The sequence below is a fragment of the Mycothermus thermophilus genome, assembly GCF_041956435.1.
Source record: "Mycothermus thermophilus strain CBS 625.91 unplaced genomic scaffold VTJ04scaffold_2, whole genome shotgun sequence".
Lineage (NCBI taxonomy): Eukaryota > Fungi > Ascomycota > Sordariomycetes > Sordariales > Chaetomiaceae > Mycothermus > Mycothermus thermophilus.
In genome coordinates, this window is record NW_027191428.1 from 3,943,935 (window position 1) to 3,965,028 (window position 21,094).

Sequence of the window (21,094 nt, forward strand, 5' to 3'; positions counted from 1 at the left end):
GCTTCAGATCCGCGACCACCCACATCCATGTCCATGGCAGATTTGACGCCATATCCCAAGGAAATCCCAGCTGGAAGCGACCCATAGCTCATCAGCTTTCTACTTGAAATTCTCCGGGTGCAAGATGCCGTGCATGTTACCGGCCCTCACACGCTCCAGCGTCAAAGCAGCAATCAGGGCGGCGCCAACACCGCTGCCATCCTCAGCAGCCAGGATCTCGATCGGGTCCTCTTCTTTGGGGTTCGTCTTCTCAGGCCAGTCGAGGATCTCGCGGAGAGCTTGGGCCCCCCGCTCTTTGAAGCGGGGATACTTGTTGAAGACAGAACCGTCGGCACCCACATGGCAGGACGTGTAACCTTTCTTCCTACTGATGGCAGCAACACCACATGCCGACAAGCGGGCGGCGCGCGTGCCGATCAGCTCGGCGGTCCGGCGGATAAGCTCCAGCTCGGGGAGGGTAGGAGTGATATTGAGCTTGGTTTGGAAAAGCTCCAAGGTTTCCGAGAGGTTTTCATAGGGATCCCTGAATACGTCAGTAGTAAACTCGCGGAGAACGTCATGAGAAAGGCCACTTACTCTTCAATGGCTGACAAGAAGGAGGAGTCCAGACTGTACGGCTTGAACAGCTTGGATGCGTCTTGGCCGGCAAAGATGTTCACGCCAGGCTTCTTGCACAAATCCACCATGACAAGGCGGAAGATCTCGCCCAAATACAGACCGGCGATCATCTTTTCGAAGGCCTGCTGGCCGGGCCGGGGCGAGTCCCGGTCAATGATGAGGTCGTAGGGGGTCCGAGGAAGAACCTTGCCTTCGTTATCAAAGGCACCCCATTCGCAGTTGATGGCCATAGGGGTTTCCGGCGGAAGATTCAGGTGAGCCAACTTAGGGATCGACCCGCAATCCTCAAAGTAGGCGGCGTTGCAACCCGTGCCAAAGATGCAGCCGATCATCATTTTGGGATCTGTGTAAGCCGAGGCAATCAGGGTGCCAGTTGTGTCATTGATCAGGGCGCTGAGCTTGCATGGAACTCCCTAGAGATATTACGAGACAGGTGAGTGAGTGACCAAACAAGGTCGTTTCGAAAAGAGAAGGCTCTTACGCGTGAAGCCAGGGCAGCTTCGAACATGGGGACGACGTTATGACCCTCAACACCCGCAATATCGAAGCCCTTGGTCCAGCGTTGCAGGATGCCTTCGTCGATGTAATTCTGGGTGGCTGGGTAGGAAAAGGTGAAGCCGAGAGGCAGCTTCTCGATCTTTGAGACGTCGCCGTGGTGAGTCTCGATGAACTGCAGCAGGCAGTCGGCAATGTATTCCCAGAGCTCCTCCGCGTCGCCAGTCTTGAGCTCCTCAGGGATGCGGTACTTCGATTGGATAATATCAAACTCGGACTTCTGCTCCGTCAGAGTGACCTGGCAGACGCGGAGATTGGTGCCACCCATATCCAGGGCCAGGTAGCTGCCAGTCTCATATCCCGTGGGACGCGACATTACCCATGTGGGATTCATGGGCTGGACGAGTCAGTATGGCTTGAGGAGATGGTGTGCAGGAAACATGGTTTGATCGACTCACGATGCTTCCCCCCTCCTTGCTGAGACCTGGGTGGTGTTAGTGGTTGATGTCATCCCTGTTACTATTATTGACATAGACAGGCCGCTCACCCTTTGCTAGTTCATTGACAAAGTGGTCGGTGATTTCCTTGAGCTTCGCGGTATCGACGGTGAAGAGCTCCTCAAGACGCTTGATCTCGTTGACGAGATCCTTGGGAGCGTCGGCAAGGCCTGCAGTCATGGTTAGTGGTGGTCGGGCTGCGGGCGCACTGTCCCTTGCCCTCTGTGTTGTTGAATGAGGTTCCGCGACGATGAATATAGCGGTGGCAGGTGGTAGAAGAATGAAGGCGGGGACGTAGAAGAGAGGGATCGGGACACAACAGAGGCATCGACAGGTCGAAGCGGGCCATTCCAGAAGCTCCGAAACAAAAAGTCGACTTTTTGAGTTCCGGGCCACAAAAGTGAAAGGCCAGCAGTGCGACCAGGACGATGACTAGGAGTTCGGGAGTCCGGGATCCAGGGTGAGGGTGACGGAAGGGAAGGGTGTACGAAGTGGGGGTGTGTGAACAGAAGAATGAGAAGAAGACGGGAGGTGACGGATAGAAGCGAGTGCAGACGCGACTTAGTGAGCGAGCGCTGCTGGGTTGCAGAGAGCAACTCGTCAACAGGGCCCAGAGAACAAAAGAGTGATGTCACAGAGGGGGTCCGATATTGAGCCGATAACGATGGACTCTTTGTTTTGGTTCCACGCTCAGAAGTGCAGTGCACGAGATGGAGGCTTGCAAAACTGGAAGCTCGGACGAAATGAAAACAAAAGAGTGACGAGAGTGGGCGATGAACAGACACAAAAGACAAGAGACTGGACTCGGGGACTCAGGGGAGAGCCTTTCTTAAATGCCAGACCAGAGAAAGCAAACCAGAGCAAGAATCACCATGTTCATGCCCGTTCAAGTCCATGTCGTTATCTTCTCACTTTCATCTCACGAAACGGCAAGCGACACGGTGGGATCCCGGGGATGGAGGACAGCAGTAACTGCACCACTTGCAGAGCTGGACCGACCCCCCTGACTGGCCAGCAGAGAAAGAAAACAAACAATAAACAGTAAAACTTATACCCGAAAATGCACATACCAGTTCCTTTGCGAGACGGAGGTGGCTTGGGTCCAAGGCCGACCATTCTGTATTTTTGGTTTAGTGTTTGACTGTAGAGTCGATGCCCAGTGCTATGGTCGAGATGGTGGAGGATGGAAAAACAGGGAGTTGAAGTGGTGATGTCGTGGGTCGGTGTTGAGGTTCCAAGTTGATCTCAGTCAGCGCTCTAGCTTTTCCAGGCTGTTATTCACGTCCTTTTGAGCATTTCTAAATGCAACCCGACTTCTGCAAGCCCCCGCGGATGCGGCTCCTGACCGAGGCGGTTCACGCGATCCTTGGATATGTCATCGGCCCAATAATTTAAAAACAGCAAACCCAACAGTGAACCCCCACAGGCACCATGTGGCAGACGGATTAGCAAACTGTCCATGGTTGCTGGCATCCAACCCAATAAAGTTACCCCGCACTAAGGAGTTGGGGGGGTGAGCTCCCGAGCTGGAGCTGTGGTGTAAGTGGGTTAGGGTTGGCTAGGGGCAGGAGTTTGGGAAACCTGTTCTGCTTAAGGTACAGGGCGTGGGCTGCATCGAACGAGTTTGCTTTCTAGAATTCCGTCATGGTAAAACTCGACATCACATGGCCCAGACTCTGAGGTGCATTTCATTTTTGTCGAGGCTGAGTTCAGGGACAAGCAGAGGAAGACACCTATGTCCAAGAGCCGGGCAGTGGCATGGATTGCAGGAGGGAGGCCAAGTTCCAGGCTTGTGCATGCTGCAGGTCTTTCACTGAAGAAGCTGAAATCGGAAATTTCGGAAAGTGTCTCTTCAACTCAACTTTTCCCATTCTTGACTTCAGCATTCCAACTCTCTCACTTGACGCTCCAAGTTTGGAGGCACAAGGAGAGTTGGATTAAGCTCTTGATGCCGAGAAGAAGCTGGCAGAGACATTGGCCAATCCTCGACCTGGAATAAACCCCGGTCAGACCCACCCGGCATCGGGCTGCACTTGCAACAGGACAGGGGTCATTTCAGCAACGTAAGCGTTTTGGGAAACAGCAGCAACAGCAGCAACCTCAACCCTCGACGAGCTGCACCTGCAAAGAAAGGCCACGATCCATTGATTGATCTTTCCAGTGACCCGGGCCATTGACTCGGTGCCCGAGGCAGAACAGAGACGAAAAAGACCGCAACCATCAACACCGCCTCGGCCACCCATCCCTCCATTCCACCATCCCACGGCCCGCGTGCATGCCCGTCAAGCCGTCCTCGTCCCGGCCCACACCATGAAGACGTCGGCCGTCTTCTCGGCCTTCCTGTTGTTGCTGTCGCTGGCTTCGGCGGCCACGACAAGCTCAAGCTCAAGCTCAGGCTCCGAAAAGAAGACTTACCCATCTACCTTCCGTCCCCCACAGGTCTTCAAGAACGCCAACCTCGTCCATGTCATCTCGCTCGAGAAGAACTATGTCAAGGAGAGCATCAATGTACTAGTCGAGAACATTGACAAGTCCCCCCAGAATGAATACTACGTCCCATTCACCGCCGATCAGCTGTCGCGCGTTGGCGGCGTTGAGGTGAAGGACCGCAAGGATAGCTCCGTTGGGCCGTTCGTCGCCGAGACTGTTGAGCTCGAAAAGAGGTACTCCTGCCATGTTGGACGGAACAGACATATGACCAGTCCAACCTGCTGACACAATTTCCACCACAGTGACACACACTACCTCCGTATCCGTCTGCCGAAAGCCCTGGCGCCCGGCGCCCAACAGACCCTCGGCATCAACTACTACCTCCTCAAGGCATATACCCCGCGCCCTGCCTCCATCAAACAAGAAGAGACACAGTACCTTTCATACTCTTTCTCGGCGTACTGCCCCTCGGCCTACGTCACCTCCAAGCAAAAGACGGACATCAAGTTCCCCGGCACCTCCATCGCTGAGTTCACCAAGCTTCCCGGAACCGGCGACATTCCCGAGTTTCCCGTGCAGCAGGGCTCTAAGCTCACCTACGGCCCCTTTGACGAGAAGCCCGCTGGCGCGACCCATCCCGTCACCGTGCGCTACGAATTCAACAAGCCTGTGACCCACGTGTCCCGTCTGGAGCGTGATGTCGAGGTTAGCCACTGGGGCGGTAACGTTGCCTTTGAGGAGCGCTACACCCTGCACCACCGCGGTGCCAACCTGTCGGCTCTCTTCAACCGCGTCAAGTGGCAGCAGTCGCAGTTCTACCAGCCTACCACCTGGGCCCTGAAGGACCTGCGCTTCCCCCTCCGCGCTGGCAGCGCCGACGCCTACTACTATGATGTGATCGGCAATGTCTCGACTTCCCGCTTCCGCAGCGGCAAGCGCGAGGCCTTGCTCGAGATCCGTCCGCGCTACCCTGTGTTTGGCGGCTGGAAGTACCCCTTTACCATCGGCTGGAATTCGGACGCCAAGAACTTCCTGCGCAAGACCGCCACCGGCGGCTACATCCTCAACGTTCCCTTCCTTGAGGGACCCCGTCAAGCCGAGGGTGTCGAGTACGCCGAGGTGCAGGTCCGCGTGATCCTGCCCGAGGGTGCCGAGTAAGTTTTCTGTTTCCCTGTCCTCTGCTATCGACTTGACTAACCTCTTTCCACAGCAACGTGAAATTCCACACCACCATCCCCACGCAGTCCATCATCTCGGCCGGGATCCAAATTCATCGCACCTTCCTCGACACCATCGGCCGTACCGCCCTGGTCATCCAGGCGCGTAACCTCGTTGATGAGTTCCGGGACCGCGAGCTCATCGTCTCGTACGACTATCCCTTGACCGCGAGTCTGCGGAAGCCCCTCGTTGTGTTTACGAGCGCGCTGGCTGTGTTTGGTGTTGCTTGGATTGTGGGGAGGGTGGAGCTCAAGTTTGATGTTGCGGCCAAGAAATAGATCAGGTAGACGGGAGGAAGATATTTGCCGGGTCAGAGAAGACGGGCATGTGGGAAGGTTAAGGATACTATAAAATGATGCTTTTGTCTCCTGTTTATGGGATTATGTACTAGCTGTACTATTCGGTTTGGACTTGTAGTTGGGGTAAAATGATCGGGGTTTCAAGCCGAAGCATGACAGTGTGGAGATACAGCATGAGGATGTCGCCCCCTTTTGTTGCGTTGACAGTATCTACGCTTGATTCAAGACTTATAGACTTGTGGAACCATCTTGAACATCAAGTCAACAAGCAACGGTTCGATGGTGTAGTTGGTTATCACGTCAGTCTAACACACTGAAGGTCTCCAGTTCGAACCTGGATCGAATCAAGCTTGGATGACGATTTCTTTTCTCTCATTCACTCGGTCTCAGGGGTTGGTCCTCTTGATCGGGTGAGGTTTTTTTTCTGCATTTTCATTTTTTACCTCTCACCACCGGCGCTTAACTTCAACATGAATTACAAGGCACATAGCATCCCGAACGGCCTCCTGTGTGTCCGTCCCGCGTGCCCACTCGTCTGCTTGGTGGGGAACACCAAACCCTAAGCGAGGCTGATGTTTGGCTCGGCGGACACCGGAGGAGCCGGGGCATCACGGGATGGTCTCCGGATCAATTGACTCCAGCTGCGGCGAGTCATGTCTATGGGGTAGGTTGGGTGGCTTAGTTTGGACTGGATCTTTCAGGTGAGTTGCTGGTAGGTTGGTAGTGAGCTGGATCGGAAATGGGTAGATAGGGAGATGGCTGTTGTTAGTGCATGTGCACCAAATATTTTATTGTTATATTTTCTTTTGGGCTATTTTACTTCTCGTATTTTTGTTATTTTTTTTTCTATTGATACTCTGCCTTTTGAGTTCTTTGTCTGCTTGATATGTAGGATTGAGGATTAGGTAGGCATGGGACTCTTCACAGCGTTGAACCTAGGAAGTTTGTGAAAGCACAGCCACATTTTCCAGCCGCCAGCATCCCACCTCATCTCGAGCCACGGACCCCATAATTAGTGGCCTGGGTACTCTCTACTAATTATGAGGTACACATGCCAGTAGTTCGACGGGGAAGCTTGTCAGAAAACCAGATGGCGTATGCACGATGGCGCAACAACCTGGAGCCCGGAGCTAGCACTGCATGGCTGATGCATGCTGACGTCTTTCCTTCCCATCGGGACATGCCAAAAAAGAAGTTAGACTTCAACAAACATCATGGAAATCCCTTGTAGATCCCCTTTCTTGTGCCTGTGCCTGGCTATGCCTGGTGTTGATTTGTGCGAGATGACGTCCTCGGTGGCGGGATGCATCTCGAGCCGAGATCCGGAAACCGGTCCCGATCTGGGCTGAGCAGGAAGTCCAGCTTGGGGGAAGGGAACGACGTCACAAGTTGGACGAGAATTGGGGATGATGGTTTGGGAGGCACTTGTAGATAAATATCCCATTGTCCTGTGTCAATCTTGGGCCAGAAGTTCCACATCTTCACACACATCAGTCATCTATTCAGGCTTTCTTGACCTGCTCAGACAAACAATACATTCCTCACCAACATCCGCACCAACGATATAAGCACCACATTCAGACAGCAGTCTACTCCTATCAATCAACCAACAACCCACACAAAATGTGCTTCGGTAGCCGCCGTACATACGTCTCGGAGCCCCATCTCGCTCCACGACCACGGCCTCACTTCGGATTTGGCGGCCCAAGACGCCACCACGCTCCTCGCGTAGTTGTTGCCCCGACCACGCACCACCACGGATATCACCACGCGCCCGTGTCGCATCATATGGGTCCGAAGCCGCGGATGGGTGGTGGTTTGTTTGGAGGCGGGAGGAGGAGGAGGTGGTGAGGAACGAGAGTCGGAGGGGTGCATGGGGGATTGATACATTGGGTTATTGCATGACTTAGATGAGATTTACTTGGAAGGAGGATTGGGTTCATCATAGCTGGCGTTGAAGGATGGGATTTAGCTTTTCTTTTGTTTACTGGTTTCCTGCAACAATATTAAATCAGATGACATTTGGGATTTTTGCCCAAGCACAAAAGTATCTACCTACTATCAATGGCAACTTAGATGGACTTTTGATGTTTCATACTCGTCCTATCTGATGGCCCAAGTGAACTCGATATCAATGACTAGTAAATATTGGAGGAGAAACCCGAAAGTTCAGATGACGTCCAATTGCTGAAGATGTTGGCTCGGCGTCGTCATGGTTGGATTTGGAGGATGCGATGAAGTGTGACGTCATGACCTCCTACTATATGGGATCGTCGTTCACCTCCAAGAACCACAGACAGTGGAAGACGGGACAGCCTTGGAAATGATGCCATACTACTACATACAACCTGCAAGAGCAGGCGACAATTTCAAAAAGCTATCACTTGCCAAACTCATGTAGTTCTTTTCACAAGTTTAATCGAGAAAGTCCCAGAGAACTTGACAGCTCATCGCTCTTGCCCTTTCATTGACCCAGATTCGAAAGACAAACACCACTCATATTGCAATTGAACATCGTCAAAGTCCAATCACTGTAAACATGCTGCAAGTCTCCCTGATCTTCTATGTACTCACATGTTACCCAAGCACCTATCCATACACTATAGCACAGCTTGCTCTTAAACCATGACTATGACTCGCTCCAAGAGCAGCAACAGTGATACTTCGCGCCATCCCTTTTCCTTCCAGTGGTATCTTCAGTCTCTTGAGAGAATTACATCTCCCGATCCCAGAACTAACAACCAATCCCCCCTTGAACAGGAACCGCGCCCTCTCCCTCCGGTCTCACAACCGTTCTTCCAACCACTCCTCTCACACCAGCACCGGCACCACAGCCACCGATTCCGCCGGCCCCACCACCATCTTAAACAACAACAGCAGACCAGGAACAAGCCGCCTCGGGCCTGGAATCGGCAACACTCCCAATCCTTCCTCTACCCAGGCCCATCGCCACACAGGCTTCTCTCTGCCTTCTCTCCGCAATCCCACCCACCACCAGCGCTCCTCCTCCCCTCCCCTCTCCAAACGCATCCAACGCCTCATCAAAACCAGCAGCGACCTCATCTCTGCCCACGAATCCGTCGCGCGCTCCCGCCTGTCCGTCGCCACCCAGCTCTCGGAATGGGGCGAGCAAGCCGCGCGCGGTCTCTTCCGGACCGATACCCCCGCCACGACCAACGGTAATGGTGTGGAGCAGAGGAAGCCATTTCACAACACCACCACACCGCTACCCGGCGCCACCACCGCAGACGCCGGGATAAACGACTTGACCGACAAAATCGGGGTGCTCCTCTCGGAGCTGGGCGAGCAGGAGGCGGCGTACGCGGCACGGCTGGAGACGAGCCGGGGATTGCTCAAGGCGATCCGGGACACGGAGCGGAGCGTGCAGCCGGCGCGGGACGGCCGCCGCAAAGTGGCCGAGGAGCTGGCGCGGCTGAGGGCCAAAGATCCGGCGTCGCCGAGGCTGGCGACGCTGGAGCAGGAGCTGGTCAGGGCCGAGGCGGAGGGGTTGGTGGCTGAGGCGCAGTTGGGGAATGTGGTAAGCAGCAGGATACCTTCTTGTTTCTTTTTCTTTGGGTGACATGTGGGATGGTGTTGAACGAACGGAAACTGATATGCATGTGCAAGACCCGCCAAAAACTCCGCGAGGCCTACACCCTCGAACTCGCCGCCACCATCGAGCTCGCCGAGAAACAAGCCATGCTGGCGCGCCACGGCCTACGCCTGCTGCAGCTGCTCGACGTCACCCCGTCTGTCCCCGGCGAGTCGCGGCCACCGTATCCCCACGCAGGCCAGGCTCGTCAGATCCTCAACGACGCAGAGGACGATTTGCGCGAGTGGAGGCTCGATTTGGGCTTTCTTGACGTTCGGGAGGAGGAGGCGCAAGAAAGAGAGGACTGGGAGAAAGATACTACTCTAAAACAGAATCATCGACAGGGTGAGCATCGGCAGCGGGAACGGACGGAGGAAAATGGAGAGGAGCAGCACAGGGAGGAGAATAGGAGGGAGAGTGACCTTGATAGATGACTAAGGCTCTAGACTGTAAGGTAGGGATAGGAGAGAAGTTTGTTAGCTAGGAGAGGCGGAGGAAGAATGTTGATAAGTTGGGAATCAGACTTTGTTGTTGGTTGGCATTGTCATCATCATTAAACCCCTTTCCCACTACTACATTGTGTAAAACAAGTGCATGTATGTGCAATCATTCCCGTCATGCCCGCCGGCCTTCTCAACAAAACACCAACACCATCATCTTCCTTACCCAAGCCGATAAATCTATATCTCAATAGACTCCGCAACTTAGACACTCGCCGTCACCCTCCTCACCATCTTCCTCGCGCCCTCGCCGCTAATCATGACGGCGCCCTCCATCTCCAACGTGCGCATCACCTCGGCAAACTCGCCCGCCTCGACGGGCACGCCCGCCGCCTCGGCCAACCGCCTCGCCACGTCGGCGAACCTGACTGCCTGCCCGTTGGCCGTCATCTCGTCCAGCAGCCGGACCGTGGCGTCCTTCATGTCGGCGCGGCGGCGCCTCTCGGCCGCGCTCGTGCCCTCGGTGAGCAGGCTCATATCGATGCGGCCCTGGGCGTCGGTGGCGGCCGTCTTGAGGGCGGCCTGGATCAGGCGCACCGCCTCGCGGACGTCGTCGGGCTCGACGACGGGCGACAGGCGCATGCGCGCGTGCGCCTCGGACAGGCGGATCATGCTCTCGAGCTGGCGCGTCGTGGCCGTGATGCGCTTCTCGGCGGCGCGCACGTCCTGACCCAGCTTGCGCATCTCGACGTAGGCGTCGACGAGCTCCTTGCCCGCGGCCTCGCTGATGACGGGGTGGATGTGGGCGCGGGCGTACGAGATGTAGGAGGTGAGGAACTCGACAGGCTGGATGGAGGGGGTGGTTGTTAGTGAGTCCTTGAAGTGAGAGGGGAAGAGGGTAAAAGGAGGTTGACAAACCAGGATGTCATTGTTAGTTGGCGCCGTGTCGGGCTTGTCTTCGAGGTACATGGACAACAGATGGCGGGCCAGGCGTTGGTCGGCCTTCTCGTCGGGACGGTCGAGGATGAGGTACACGAGATCGAAACGTGACAGCAGGGTCGGAGGCAGGTCAATGTTCTGAGGAACCGAAAGCTCCGGGTTGTAACGGCTGCCGATGGGGTTGGCCGAGGCCAAGATGCTGGTGCGGGCGTTGAGAGTGGTAATGATGCCGGCCTTGGCCACTGACACGGTCTGCTGCTCCATGACCTCGTGCAGCACAGAGCGGGTTGACTCGTTCATCTTGTCGAACTCGTCAATGCAGCAAACACCACCGTCTGACAGGACCAGGGCGCCCGACTCGAGGACGAGCTGGCGGGTTTCGGGATCGCGCGTCACGTAGGCCGTGAGACCGACGGCGGACGAACCCTTGCCGCTGGTGTAGACGCCGCGCGGGGCGATGCGGTGCACGTACGAAAGCATCTGTGACTTGGAGGTGGACGGGTCGCCGCACAGGAGGATATTGATATCGCCGCGGTACCTGGGGCTGGCACCCTTCTCGAAAGTCTTGTTGGTGCCGCCGAACAGCTGCAGGAGGATGCCCTTCTTGACATCATCCATTTCGTAGATGCTCGGGGCGAGCGAGCGAGCGAGAAGCTCGTAGACATCAGGCCGTGCGGCCGTCGCCTTGATCTTCTCTTCTTCCTCGGGTGTCACCTTGCGGATCTCGTCGAGGGTGTGGCCTGTGGCACGCAGGTTGTCCTCCTCGAGCGCCTCTTCTTCAAGAGCGATGTCCAGAGTCGAGGGGTCGGCGCCCAAGCGCTTGCGATCAATCTTTTGCACATGCACCACGTCGACATACGTCTTGTGGACGCTCTTGACGGTGCGCATGCGCGGGTTGACACGCACAGGGGTCACCTTGTAGATACCCGTCAGCTCGACGCGATCACCGGCCTTGCAGAAGTCCACCAGGTCGTTGTAGACGCAGACCGAGACCGAGTGAGGTGTCTGACCAGCAGGCACTTCGTCGGGGGTCTCCTGGAGCTTGATGACTTGCTTGTCCTCGAACAGGCAGCGGTTGTGGATGATCTGCATCGAGTTCTTCTGCTTGCAGCGGGCACGCGGGCACTCGGTGGGCTCGCGGATCTTGCCGCGGTCCAGATCGACGGTGACCGAGTGGCCACACACGCTGCACTTGAAGAAGGCCTGCTTCATGTCGGGGATGACGGGGGTGGCGCGGATGACAAGGCCCTTGATGGAGATGAGCTTGTCCATGTCGGAGGGGTTCAGATCGCGCAGGTTGATGGTTTTGTCCGTGTTGAAGGGGCGCACCAGGTACTGTTGGTTTTGGACCTGGTCTTCGAGGGTGAGCTGGTCGCGGGATTGGCTAGGGCGCGGCGTCGAAGGCTCTTCGGGCCTGTCCGAGCTGGGGAAGGCGATGTCGGAGCTCTGCGAGGCATGGGGAGCACGGTGGTTTCCGCCATTCTGGTTGTTGGCGGCGGCCTTCTCCCTGGCCATCTCGGCCTGGGCCAGCTCGATCATGCAGTCGTGGACGCACTGGTCCATGACGGGGATGATTTCTGTCGGGTAGGCCAAGCATTGGTGCCACAGCTTGACGGTGCGCGGGTATGACTTGAGGTCGCGGAGGTCCAGGTACAGCTTATTGGTGCCGAGGAGAAGCATGGTCTCCATGGCCTCCCAGTAAGGCTTGGACGCGGCCTCGGGGTTGTCACGGGTTTCAGCCTCGGTGGCGCCATCTGCCCACATGCGATACTTTTTGGTGAAGTTGCGGAGGAAATCGCGGAACGAGGCAAACGAGTCCTCGAGGGACACGGTGGTACCCCAGACGAGACTCTGGCTGGCGCCGCCCAGGGCGTCGGCCTCGGAGGTGTGGGGATTGTTGTTGGCGAAGGAGGCGGCATCGGAGCCGAGAGTGCTACCGTCGCGCACGACACGGCCGGTATCATCGAGGATGATGCGGCGGGGAGCGCGCGGGGTGCGGTTGAAGTCAGGGTTGATATCGCCTCGGTAGTAGCGGACAGAAGAAGCCGAGCGCTGAGAGCTCACGAAGAGAGCGCTGCTATCGCTCCGGAGATCGGATTGCTGGCTCAGCTGCCGACCGGGACTGGAGCTAGGGTCGTAGCGGATGGGAGATGAGTCTGGAAGGTGGATGTCAGCGACCGAGCCAGGCACAAGGGGCAAGTTAGACATAATGTGATGGAGGGGAGGACTCACCGCCAATGAGACGGTTCCGGTTCGCAGCGGAAGCCCGAGGAGTACGGTCCCCCGTCTCCTGAGACTCGGTGTTTTGGCGTAAAGGGGAACTCGGGGGAGGTTGAGCGGTGCTCTGGCTGTTGGAGGAGGGGCCGGCAGCAGGCGAGGAAGACTGGTAAAAGAGAGGACTAGAAGCCAACTGCGAAGTCCTGGTCTGGCGAGGGGTTCTCTCTGCCCCGCCAGCAGCACTGCGGCGGGGAGTGGCCGAGCTGCGGGTCGATCTCCGGGACGGCGACGACATTGTGGTGGTGGTTGGGAGTCGTCGCAGCTGGTGTTGTCGATGTAATTGGGGATGAGGGGGAGTGGGAGTGTTGCGACGAGAGGTGCAGAGTCTCGAGGGAGATAGAGTATGGAGCAGAAAGTGGGACTTTGGGATGCGGGACTGGACGATGCACCTGCGGTTGGGCAGCCGAAAAAGGGAGACACGCGAAACTTCGCGCTTAGTGCACAATTGGACGCGTTGACAGGGCCTCGCGTCCTGCAACCCATTAAACCCCTGTCTTACTGTATCTTACACAGAGTGCGTAAAATACGGTACGTACCGTGGAGTGGGACAGCAGCGCCCCACTCCACCACGACGAGCAGCCAGTTCAAGCCACATCGCAGCAGCAACAGCAGGTGCCAGAGCGACACCAAGAAGCAGCGAACAAGACCAACCCACCAACGTCCTGAACCCCCACAATTCCCAGAACACCAACACTAACACCAACCCTCGCTACTCCTAATCGCATAGCCCGTCACCGTCGGACCTGGAGGGCCATATTCTCCTGAGAAACAAACCAGCCTGAGAGGATCAGAGGACCGCAAAAACACACCGCCCAACATGTCACCAGGAATGTCGCTGTATAGCGTCAACGCTATCCGTATGTCGCCCACGAGAACGAACAAGCTTGATTGTTTCTAGCTGACCTCGGTGCTAGTAATCCTCTCCAGCGAAGACGGGTCGCGGATATTCACAAAATACTACAACCCCCCGCACCAAGCAGCCAACCCAGGAGGAGGTACGCACGTGGATTCCCTCCTCAGCTCCCAGAACCAACACCACAGTCCAGACTGACCCTCCCTCTCTCCCCGCCTTCCAGCCCTGCCCTCCCAGAACCCCTACCCCGACAAGACGGCGCAGACGCGCTTCGAGAAGGCCCTCCTCCAAAAGACGGCCAAGCAGACGGGCGACATCCTGCTCTTCGACAACCGCATCGTCCTCTACAAGATGGAGTCGGACGTGGCCCTGTACGTCGTCGGCGGGCTCGACGACAACGAGATCCTGCTGTACAACGTGCTCCTGGCCCTCCGCGACAGCCTGCACCTGCTGTTCAAGCAGTCGGTCGACAAGCGCACCATCATCGAGAACTACGACCTCGTGTCGCTGGCCGTCGACGAGATCTGCGACGACGGTGTTGTGCTGGAGACCGATCCCACCATCATCGTCCAGCGCTGCAGCAAGGCCCCGTCCCAGGACGTCAACCTCAGCCGCATCGATCCCTTCAGCGAGCAGGGCGTCAACAACTTGGCTCAACTAGGCAAGGCCAAGCTGACGGATTGGCTGCGGCAGGGTTTGTGAGGGGAAGGGCATAGAAATGGTGTTGTTGGTCTTGTTGGAGTCGTTCTATAAGTTTTTGACATACACGCATGTGGCATGGTCTGCAAAATATCCAGACATGATCATGATATTGCCGTGACATTCGACCTTCCATCAAAGCTTCCAGAGTTGTGTCGTCTATGTGTCTATCTCGACTTCGAGATGTGCCGTCTATCCCAAGTTCCCTGTATTCCCAGTGTCCAGATCTAAACCCTAATCTCCGACGCCGCCTTCCTGAGCCTATTCATCACCGCCGCCCCGATATCGTCCCCATCCCCAACCCCTTCGACGTAAATGACATCAGCACCCAACCTATCCAGCTCTCTTAGAACTCCAAACAACGCATGCGCCACCCTCCCAACATCTTCGCCGAGATCAACATCCAACACCCTGCCCTCTCCCTTCATCAGCTTCCCCTCCTTAACCACAAACCCCATCTCCTCCTCCTCATTCCCCTTTTCCACCTCTTTCATCCCTTCCTCCTCAAGTCCCAAGCCCCCGGCGACCGTCCATCCACCCGTCCTCACCACCCCTACGACCGCTGCTCCCCTCACCAAATCCCCCTCCCCCAACCCTCGCCTCCCTCCTCCTGCTCCCACCTTCTTCTCAAACAACACCACCCTCGCCCTCGGACTGTAATGCTTATACTTCATCCCCGGCGCCCTCGGCTTCCCCCCTTCCATCGCCTCATCCTTATACCCCTTCACCACCCCTTCCCACCCTCCCTCACACCTCCTCAGCTCCTCCAACCCCACCCCGCCCGGCCGCAGCACCGCGGGCGGGCTGCTCAGCCCGTCCACCACCGTCGATTCCACGCCGACGGCGCACACCCCGCCATCCAGGACCAGCGCGACCCCGCGCCCGTCCAGGTCCTCGGCCACGTGCCGCGCGGCGGTCGGCGAGGGGCGCGTGCTGGCGTTGGCGGACGGCGCGGCGAGCGGGGCGCCGGTGAGGGAGATGAGCGTGCGCGCGAGCGCGGAGGCGGGCATGCGTGCGCCAAAGGTGGGTTGGGAGGCGGTGACTTCGGGTGCGAGAGGGGAAGGGGAAGGGAGGGGGAGGAGGATGGTTAAGGGCCCCGGCCAGAAGCGGGAGATTAGTGGGTGGTAGATGGCGGGGATGGGGTCGTTGGGGAAGAAGAGAGAGGTTGTTTCTGGGGCTGGTGATTCGGGTTGAGCAGGGTGAGGGTGAGCTTGGGAGTGAGGTTGAGGTTCGGGGGGCTGCCACCCCGGAACCAGCAGCCGGCGGAGCATGGTTAGGTCGGAAACGTGCACGATCAAGGGGTTGTCGGAGGGCCGGCCTTTCGCGGCGTAGATGCCGCGCACGGCGTCGCTGCGGGTGGCGTCGGCGCCGAGGCCGTAGACGGTTTCGGTCGGGAAGGCGACGGGGGACGAGGTGGTGCGCAGGATGTGGGCTGCCTCGCGAAGCGGGGCGAGGACATCTTCGTCATTTCTGCTGCCGTTGTTGCGGTTGCCGTTGCTCTTATTGGTGATGTCGGAGTTGTTGTGATTATTCTCAGCGGTTGGTGATGATGTTGATGGTGACGGCACGATCCAGTGGTTCAGATCCAGTTTGCCGTCAGGTCCGGTTGCCCATCGGCCCAAAGCCGACTCGTCGCGGCCGGCCAGTGGCACTTTGAGAATGCGCGTTTTCATAGCCGGGGTGGTGATGCCGGATGTGGTGGAGGGGTATTGTTGGTGGGGTGTAAGTGACGAGGATGATGCAGGCCTCGTCCTCCCTTGTTTGAGGATTCCTAGTCGATGAGACTGTGTGAGAAATCCGGTGCAGCCGACCGGCGATGCTGCAACGGACCAGCGCAGAGTAAGCCGGGATTTCCAAGTAGGCGCCAACTTGACTGTTTATTTCAAGAATTAATTTTGGTGACTTGTGTTGCTGTTGTTGCGGAGGAGGGTCTTGGGTGTGGACGTTGAGTCACTGATGGATAAATTTTTCAGTGGGTTTAGTTAGAGTGAGAGATTGGGTCAAGCCTCCCCCTCACTCACTCCTCTCAACCACATCAACTCCATCACCTCACAACAAATACATCACACAACGCAGCTAGAAGGCAGAGACAATGGCACAGAAAATCCCACTTCCGAGTCAATAATTTAGAGAATTTCCCAGAGTCTCGTTTAATATATCCCCCACTGAATCCCAAATTCATGCGCAGTCCATTCCATGCTAGCGTAACCCATCCATCATTCTTCCCAAGTAACAAGCAAAACAAACCAGAAAACTCCCATCCCACAGCCACAACGCCAACTACAACCTATACGTCCCTGCTCTCAACCTCCACCCCTCAACAATCCATCAACCCACAAACCCCTCCCCCCTTCTCCCGCCAACCCTCACCGGCAACGACGCCACCATCGCGTTCGTCACCGCCAGCTGCTCCGAAAAGCTTCCCAGCAGCCTGACCACCTCGTCGCGCACCTGGTCGCGTCCTGCCGCGCCCTGCATCACCCTCGCCGACGGGGGCGCTGGCGGTACGCCCGGCGGGAGCGCCCCGACGACATTGTCTATGGAGAGACCCAGTCCGTTGACGACCGTAGTCGTGGCGGAGCTGAAGCTGGTTGTGCTGGTGCTTGAGAGGGAGACAGTGCGCGGGTATTGTTGCTGGTGAGGCTGGAGCTGTTGCTGTTGAGGAAACCCTTGGGGTTGTTGCTGTTGCTGCTGCTGCTGCTGCTGCTGCAATGGTGGTGGCTGTTGCTGGTACCCGCTGGCGACGCTTGCGTTGGACTGCGACCTGGCGCGTGAGCGGGCTGCGCGACTGCCGGCGCCGTACCGGTCAGGGATGCTGAATGAGCTGGCCGATGACCCTGGCCCGCCGCCAAGCGTCCCGCTGCTACCCATCGCGAGGTAATCGGCTTCGGAGTAGCTTTGAACCGAATAGCTGTCGTCGTCGTAGCTGGTCGAGCGCGAGTGGGATGCCGATCGCGTGCCGCGGCGCAGGAAGTTTGATTGCTGCTGCATCCCTGGCGCCGTCTGCGATTGAGTGTCATCTGTCCGGGCTACCAGGTGCGCAAACTCGCTGTCGTCCGAGACGTAGATGGATGGCTCGCGGATGCCAATCGGCGGCTCGTAGAGCAGCGAGGCATGACGTTCGAGGTCGAATGGGTTCGTGGCTCCGCCGATATCAGAGCCCGTGACGGACGCCGCATCCGAGTTCGCGGTCGATGGCCGAGTCAGCTCGGCGGGAGGAGTAGGCATCGTGACGAGACCCTCGTCGAGATCAATCAGGCTGTCGACCGACGCGCGGTGGTTCTCATGCTGACGTTGAGGCGCATGGTGCATCCCATCGTACGGCTCGGCAAGGTAGCCATCCGCTGAATGTGTTAGAGAATCCGACCTGTCGCCAGGCTGGTCGTGGAAGGGGAAGCGGAATACGTCAGGGTTGGCCGAGGCCGGAGGTGGTGGGATCATGGTTGGGAACTTCCAGTCCTGGGTGCGACGGTTGGGATTAAGGTCGGCCGGGTCGCTGAGTGGTGGCTTGTTGAAGTCGGTGGCATCATCATAGTAGTCAGGGTCGCTGGGCAGACGTGAGCCCGCTCCCGGGTTGCCGCCGACGCTGGCTCGGATGGTGGCCATGTCGACATATTGAGAGAGGTCATCACCGTCAAACGACGCATCCAGATCAATGAGTGACTCTCGGAGGGTCGAGTGCAGCGAGTCATCCCGCAGAGGAAGGTCCGACTTGGTACTGGTTACTGGTGGTGGCGGAGCTCTACCGTAGTAGGCCCGTGAATTCTCTTCGTAGTTGGAGATAGTGTTGGGGTCGAAGACCTTCTCAAGGGGTGCCTTTGTTGGCTGGAGCTGCGGAGGTGGCTGGCGACGCCGTTTACTCTTGGCCGGTCGTTGTTGCTCCTGTTGCTGCGGCGGGACGCCAAAGTCAAAGTCGATATTGGATCCATAGACATCAAACACGGCCTGGGCATCCGTGTTCATGACCTGGCGATCGAAGTCGACCGTGGTGCTAAAGTTCCACTCGTCGTTAGGCACACCAGGCGACGGTTGGTCCAGCGGCCCTTGCGCGCCAACAGGAGCGAACAGCGATCGGCGAATACCGCCCTGGCCCTCCCACAACTTGTAAGCCTTGACAAGGTTGGCGAGGGATTCCGTGGGATACGCCTCCTGCGTGTTGTAGATGTAGGGGTGACGCTGAATCTCCTGGATGGTGGGCCGCTTTGCTGGGTCCTCGACGAGACAGAATGCAACCAGGTCTTTGATTTCATCCGAAAAGTCGCCTTCGAGTCGCGGCGCATGGTGCTTAATATATTGACCCAGCTCCTGGATGCTGAACCCGGCATGCACGTTGGGCGGCAGACCGTTGGCGAGTTCGTAGACGAGGGATCCGAAGGCCCAAATGTCGACCGGAGTGCTGTATGATGGTTCGGGGTCGAACAACTCGGGGGCCATCCAGTTGAGCGTGCCGATGAAGGTGGTACGCTTGTCCATCTTAGACTCGAGAAGGCCGGCGACGCCAAAGTCGCACAGCTGAACCCCGCCTTTCTCGGTAACGAGGACATTGGCGCACTTGATGTCGCGGTGGATGATGCCCTCCTTGTGCACCCAGTAAATGGCTTCGGCGACCTCGCGAACAATGGGGATGATCCATTTCTCTTGCAATCCGCCTGGTGCTGTCGGTTTCATGAGGGTTGCGACGCTGCCACCAGCACAGTACTCGGTGACCATCCACATAGCGTGGCCGACAGGAAGAACGTCGAGGGTGAGGTTGATGTTTTTGGCGCCACTCTCGCTCAGCAGCTTCAATGTTGAAAATTCCTTCATGAACTCGCTGTAGGTATCGGCGAGCTTGGGGTTGAGGGTGTCACCTTCTTCGATGTTGATGATCTTGATGGCGACTAGTTGTTTCGATTTGAGGTCGGTTGCCTTGTAGACACGACCATAGTTGCCTTTTCCGATGAGCTCCTCGAGCTGGTATGGTGGGACATCCTTCCCGGCTTTCTTGCAATCTTCTTCGACAATCTCCTGCATCTTCTTTGCATCCTCGATCGCCTTTTGCTTCGTGCTCGAAGCAAAGTCCGGCACCCGGACCTGCAAACTATTGGTCGCCATGGTCAGGGCAGGACGCCGGTCCTTGGGGCCGGCTAAGTCCTGTCAAGGTCGGGGGCAGAGGAAGCGATTGGGAGCGGCGCGTGAAGAGCGGACCACTCTGCCAGCTCCTCGTCGTCCCAGGTTCTTGCAGGAGCGCTCGCGATGTCGAGCTGGGAAGAGTCGCCTTCGGCGAGCTCCTCGTCGTCCTTCGCCAACTCACTCCTGTCCTCAACGGCTTCCTCGGCGGGCTTCTCTTCGGTTTCGGCTGGCCCTTTTTTCTCCTCGGTCGGCCGTTCCTTGTTCCTGGCCGACACTTTGCCTCTCAGACGCTTCAGAGCTTCGTGGACCTTGTTTAAGGCCGCCCTGATCTTGCGCCTAATGTACTTGATGGCGCCGTCCAAGTTCAAGTCGTCGGCTGGCAAACTTTGACAAAAAGTTAGCATCTGATCAAACACAACAACATGAAAAAGAGACAAAGCCAAACCATGCAGAAAAGCAGAAGATGACGAGATGAAAAATCAAAGAGCAAGCTAGGCCGGAAAATAACAAATAAACCCGAAACATCATGGAAAACAAAATAAAAGCAATGACAGCGGCGTCGTCATCCGCCTCAACACTGGAATCCCCCTCACCCTCCTCAACCTCACCACAGGGCACGTACAAGTCCTGGGGGTCCGCGCAACCCTCCAGCCAGGCCCAGACCCGCTCGAGGCGGAAGGCCTCCTCCTCATCGTCGGAGGCGGCCTTCGCGTCGGCAGCGGCTGGGTCGGCGGGGGCGGTGGCAGAGGCGCTGGCGGAGGGGTGCGCCTGGTCGGCGCCGGGAGCGGCGAGGTCGTCGTTGCTGCGCTGCATTTTTTTTTTTTTCTCAGCTCGCTGGTTGTTTTGGGGCCAGCGAGACATGGGAATTTTCACGACAAAAGGTGAAAAGAAGAAGAAGAGAAGAAGAAACAGAAAGCGACTTACCCTCAAGAAAAACGGGCGTGGTGGTGACCCGCGCCCCCGTCGAAAGCGGCCAATCCGGCGATGCTTAGTCGGCGAGAAGGGCGGTCTGTGCTTCGAGATGCTTAGTCGTCGTGATGGTTGATGGGGGGATGGGTGGTGTCGCGGAAGGGAAGAAGGTGGTTTGGTTTGGATGGGATGGACAGGACAACTCGGCGCAACCAAAACTCACCCTCAAAACGGCTGACTCTCACAAAGATCTGAACCCCAGTCAGCATCAGAATGAAAGATTCTTGGTGCCCAATGTTGTCTGTAGTAACAGCAAAACTTACTGTGCTGTAACCCTGTCTTTTGCCAAACGCGCTCTGCCAAAAGCAGGGCGATGGTGATGGTGATGGTGAGGATGGTGTTGAGTCTCTCACTCAAAAAATCCAGAAACCTGCAGCCAGCCTCACTTTCAGTTCAGGGAGATCAACACCTGTGACACGAGGCAACGTGAGAGTGGAACCGTTTCAGGGGCTCCCTCTCGAACTTTCAGGCACGCGTTCTGCAGCCAGGATAAAACCACGCTAAACCGCATCCGAAAGTAGCGCCATCCCAGTCTTGGCCAATGACCAGCCAACCGTCCGCTGAAGATGTGGGGCATGGAAGCGGCAGGAGCCGAGCGAAAACCTGCACCGGGAACTTCCGTCAAATCCCCAACGTCACTCCATCAACGAGAGCAC

The 21,094-nt window shown here is 57.1% G+C and overlaps 10 protein-coding genes and 1 non-coding gene across 11 annotated transcripts; 5 read left to right on the forward strand and 6 right to left on the reverse strand.

Moving 5' to 3' along the window:
- Positions 1–99: 99 nt before the first annotated feature.
- Positions 100–2,726, reverse strand: VTJ04DRAFT_3610 (uncharacterized protein; the record flags this gene model as incomplete). The annotated part of the gene is made up of 6 exons (XM_069361530.1): positions 100–523; positions 577–1,031; positions 1,100–1,510; positions 1,572–1,597; positions 1,661–1,780; positions 2,681–2,726. 6 exons carry the CDS (start codon positions 2,724–2,726, stop codon positions 100–102), a joined length of 1,482 nt encoding a protein of 493 aa, XP_069222131.1.
- Positions 2,727–3,920: 1,194 nt separating this feature from the next.
- On the forward strand, positions 3,921–5,536 carry VTJ04DRAFT_3611 (uncharacterized protein; the record flags this gene model as incomplete). Its single annotated transcript, XM_069361531.1, has 3 exons — positions 3,921–4,273; positions 4,343–5,194; positions 5,251–5,536. 3 exons carry the CDS (start codon positions 3,921–3,923, stop codon positions 5,534–5,536), a joined length of 1,491 nt encoding a protein of 496 aa, XP_069222132.1.
- Positions 5,537–5,830: 294 nt separating this feature from the next.
- Positions 5,831–5,904, forward strand: VTJ04DRAFT_t31. Its single transcript has one exon. It is a non-coding gene; the product is annotated as a tRNA-Val (tRNA).
- Positions 5,905–6,027: 123 nt separating this feature from the next.
- On the forward strand, positions 6,028–7,289 carry VTJ04DRAFT_3612 (uncharacterized protein; the record flags this gene model as incomplete). Its single annotated transcript, XM_069361532.1, has 2 exons — positions 6,028–6,069; positions 7,083–7,289. The coding sequence occupies 2 exons, from the start codon at positions 6,028–6,030 to the stop codon at positions 7,287–7,289; spliced, it is 249 nt and encodes an 82-aa protein (XP_069222133.1).
- Positions 7,290–7,341: 52 nt separating this feature from the next.
- VTJ04DRAFT_3613 (uncharacterized protein) lies at positions 7,342–7,890 on the reverse strand (the record flags this gene model as incomplete). Its single annotated transcript, XM_069361533.1, has 2 exons — positions 7,342–7,552; positions 7,856–7,890. The coding sequence occupies 2 exons, from the start codon at positions 7,888–7,890 to the stop codon at positions 7,342–7,344; spliced, it is 246 nt and encodes an 81-aa protein (XP_069222134.1).
- Positions 7,891–8,096: 206 nt separating this feature from the next.
- VTJ04DRAFT_3614 (uncharacterized protein) lies at positions 8,097–9,583 on the forward strand (the record flags this gene model as incomplete). The annotated part of the gene is made up of 3 exons (XM_069361534.1): positions 8,097–8,101; positions 8,318–9,095; positions 9,185–9,583. 3 exons carry the CDS (start codon positions 8,097–8,099, stop codon positions 9,581–9,583), a joined length of 1,182 nt encoding a protein of 393 aa, XP_069222135.1.
- Positions 9,584–9,853: 270 nt separating this feature from the next.
- On the reverse strand, positions 9,854–13,040 carry VTJ04DRAFT_3615 (uncharacterized protein; the record flags this gene model as incomplete). Its single annotated transcript, XM_069361535.1, has 3 exons — positions 9,854–10,435; positions 10,508–12,684; positions 12,761–13,040. The coding sequence occupies 3 exons, from the start codon at positions 13,038–13,040 to the stop codon at positions 9,854–9,856; spliced, it is 3,039 nt and encodes a 1,012-aa protein (XP_069222136.1).
- A 582-nt stretch (positions 13,041–13,622) lies between these two features.
- VTJ04DRAFT_3616 (uncharacterized protein) lies at positions 13,623–14,360 on the forward strand (the record flags this gene model as incomplete). Its single annotated transcript, XM_069361536.1, has 3 exons — positions 13,623–13,662; positions 13,720–13,800; positions 13,882–14,360. The coding sequence occupies 3 exons, from the start codon at positions 13,623–13,625 to the stop codon at positions 14,358–14,360; spliced, it is 600 nt and encodes a 199-aa protein (XP_069222137.1).
- A 224-nt stretch (positions 14,361–14,584) lies between these two features.
- VTJ04DRAFT_3617 (uncharacterized protein) lies at positions 14,585–16,030 on the reverse strand (the record flags this gene model as incomplete). Its single annotated transcript, XM_069361537.1, has 1 exon — positions 14,585–16,030. The coding sequence occupies one exon, from the start codon at positions 16,028–16,030 to the stop codon at positions 14,585–14,587; it is 1,446 nt and encodes a 481-aa protein (XP_069222138.1).
- A 655-nt stretch (positions 16,031–16,685) lies between these two features.
- Positions 16,686–19,451, reverse strand: VTJ04DRAFT_3618 (uncharacterized protein; the record flags this gene model as incomplete). The annotated part of the gene is made up of 1 exon (XM_069361538.1): positions 16,686–19,451. One exon carries the CDS (start codon positions 19,449–19,451, stop codon positions 16,686–16,688), a length of 2,766 nt encoding a protein of 921 aa, XP_069222139.1.
- A 32-nt stretch (positions 19,452–19,483) lies between these two features.
- Positions 19,484–20,282, reverse strand: VTJ04DRAFT_3619 (uncharacterized protein; the record flags this gene model as incomplete). The annotated part of the gene is made up of 2 exons (XM_069361539.1): positions 19,484–19,853; positions 20,092–20,282. 2 exons carry the CDS (start codon positions 20,280–20,282, stop codon positions 19,484–19,486), a joined length of 561 nt encoding a protein of 186 aa, XP_069222140.1.
- Between the last annotated feature and the right edge of the window lie 812 nt (positions 20,283–21,094).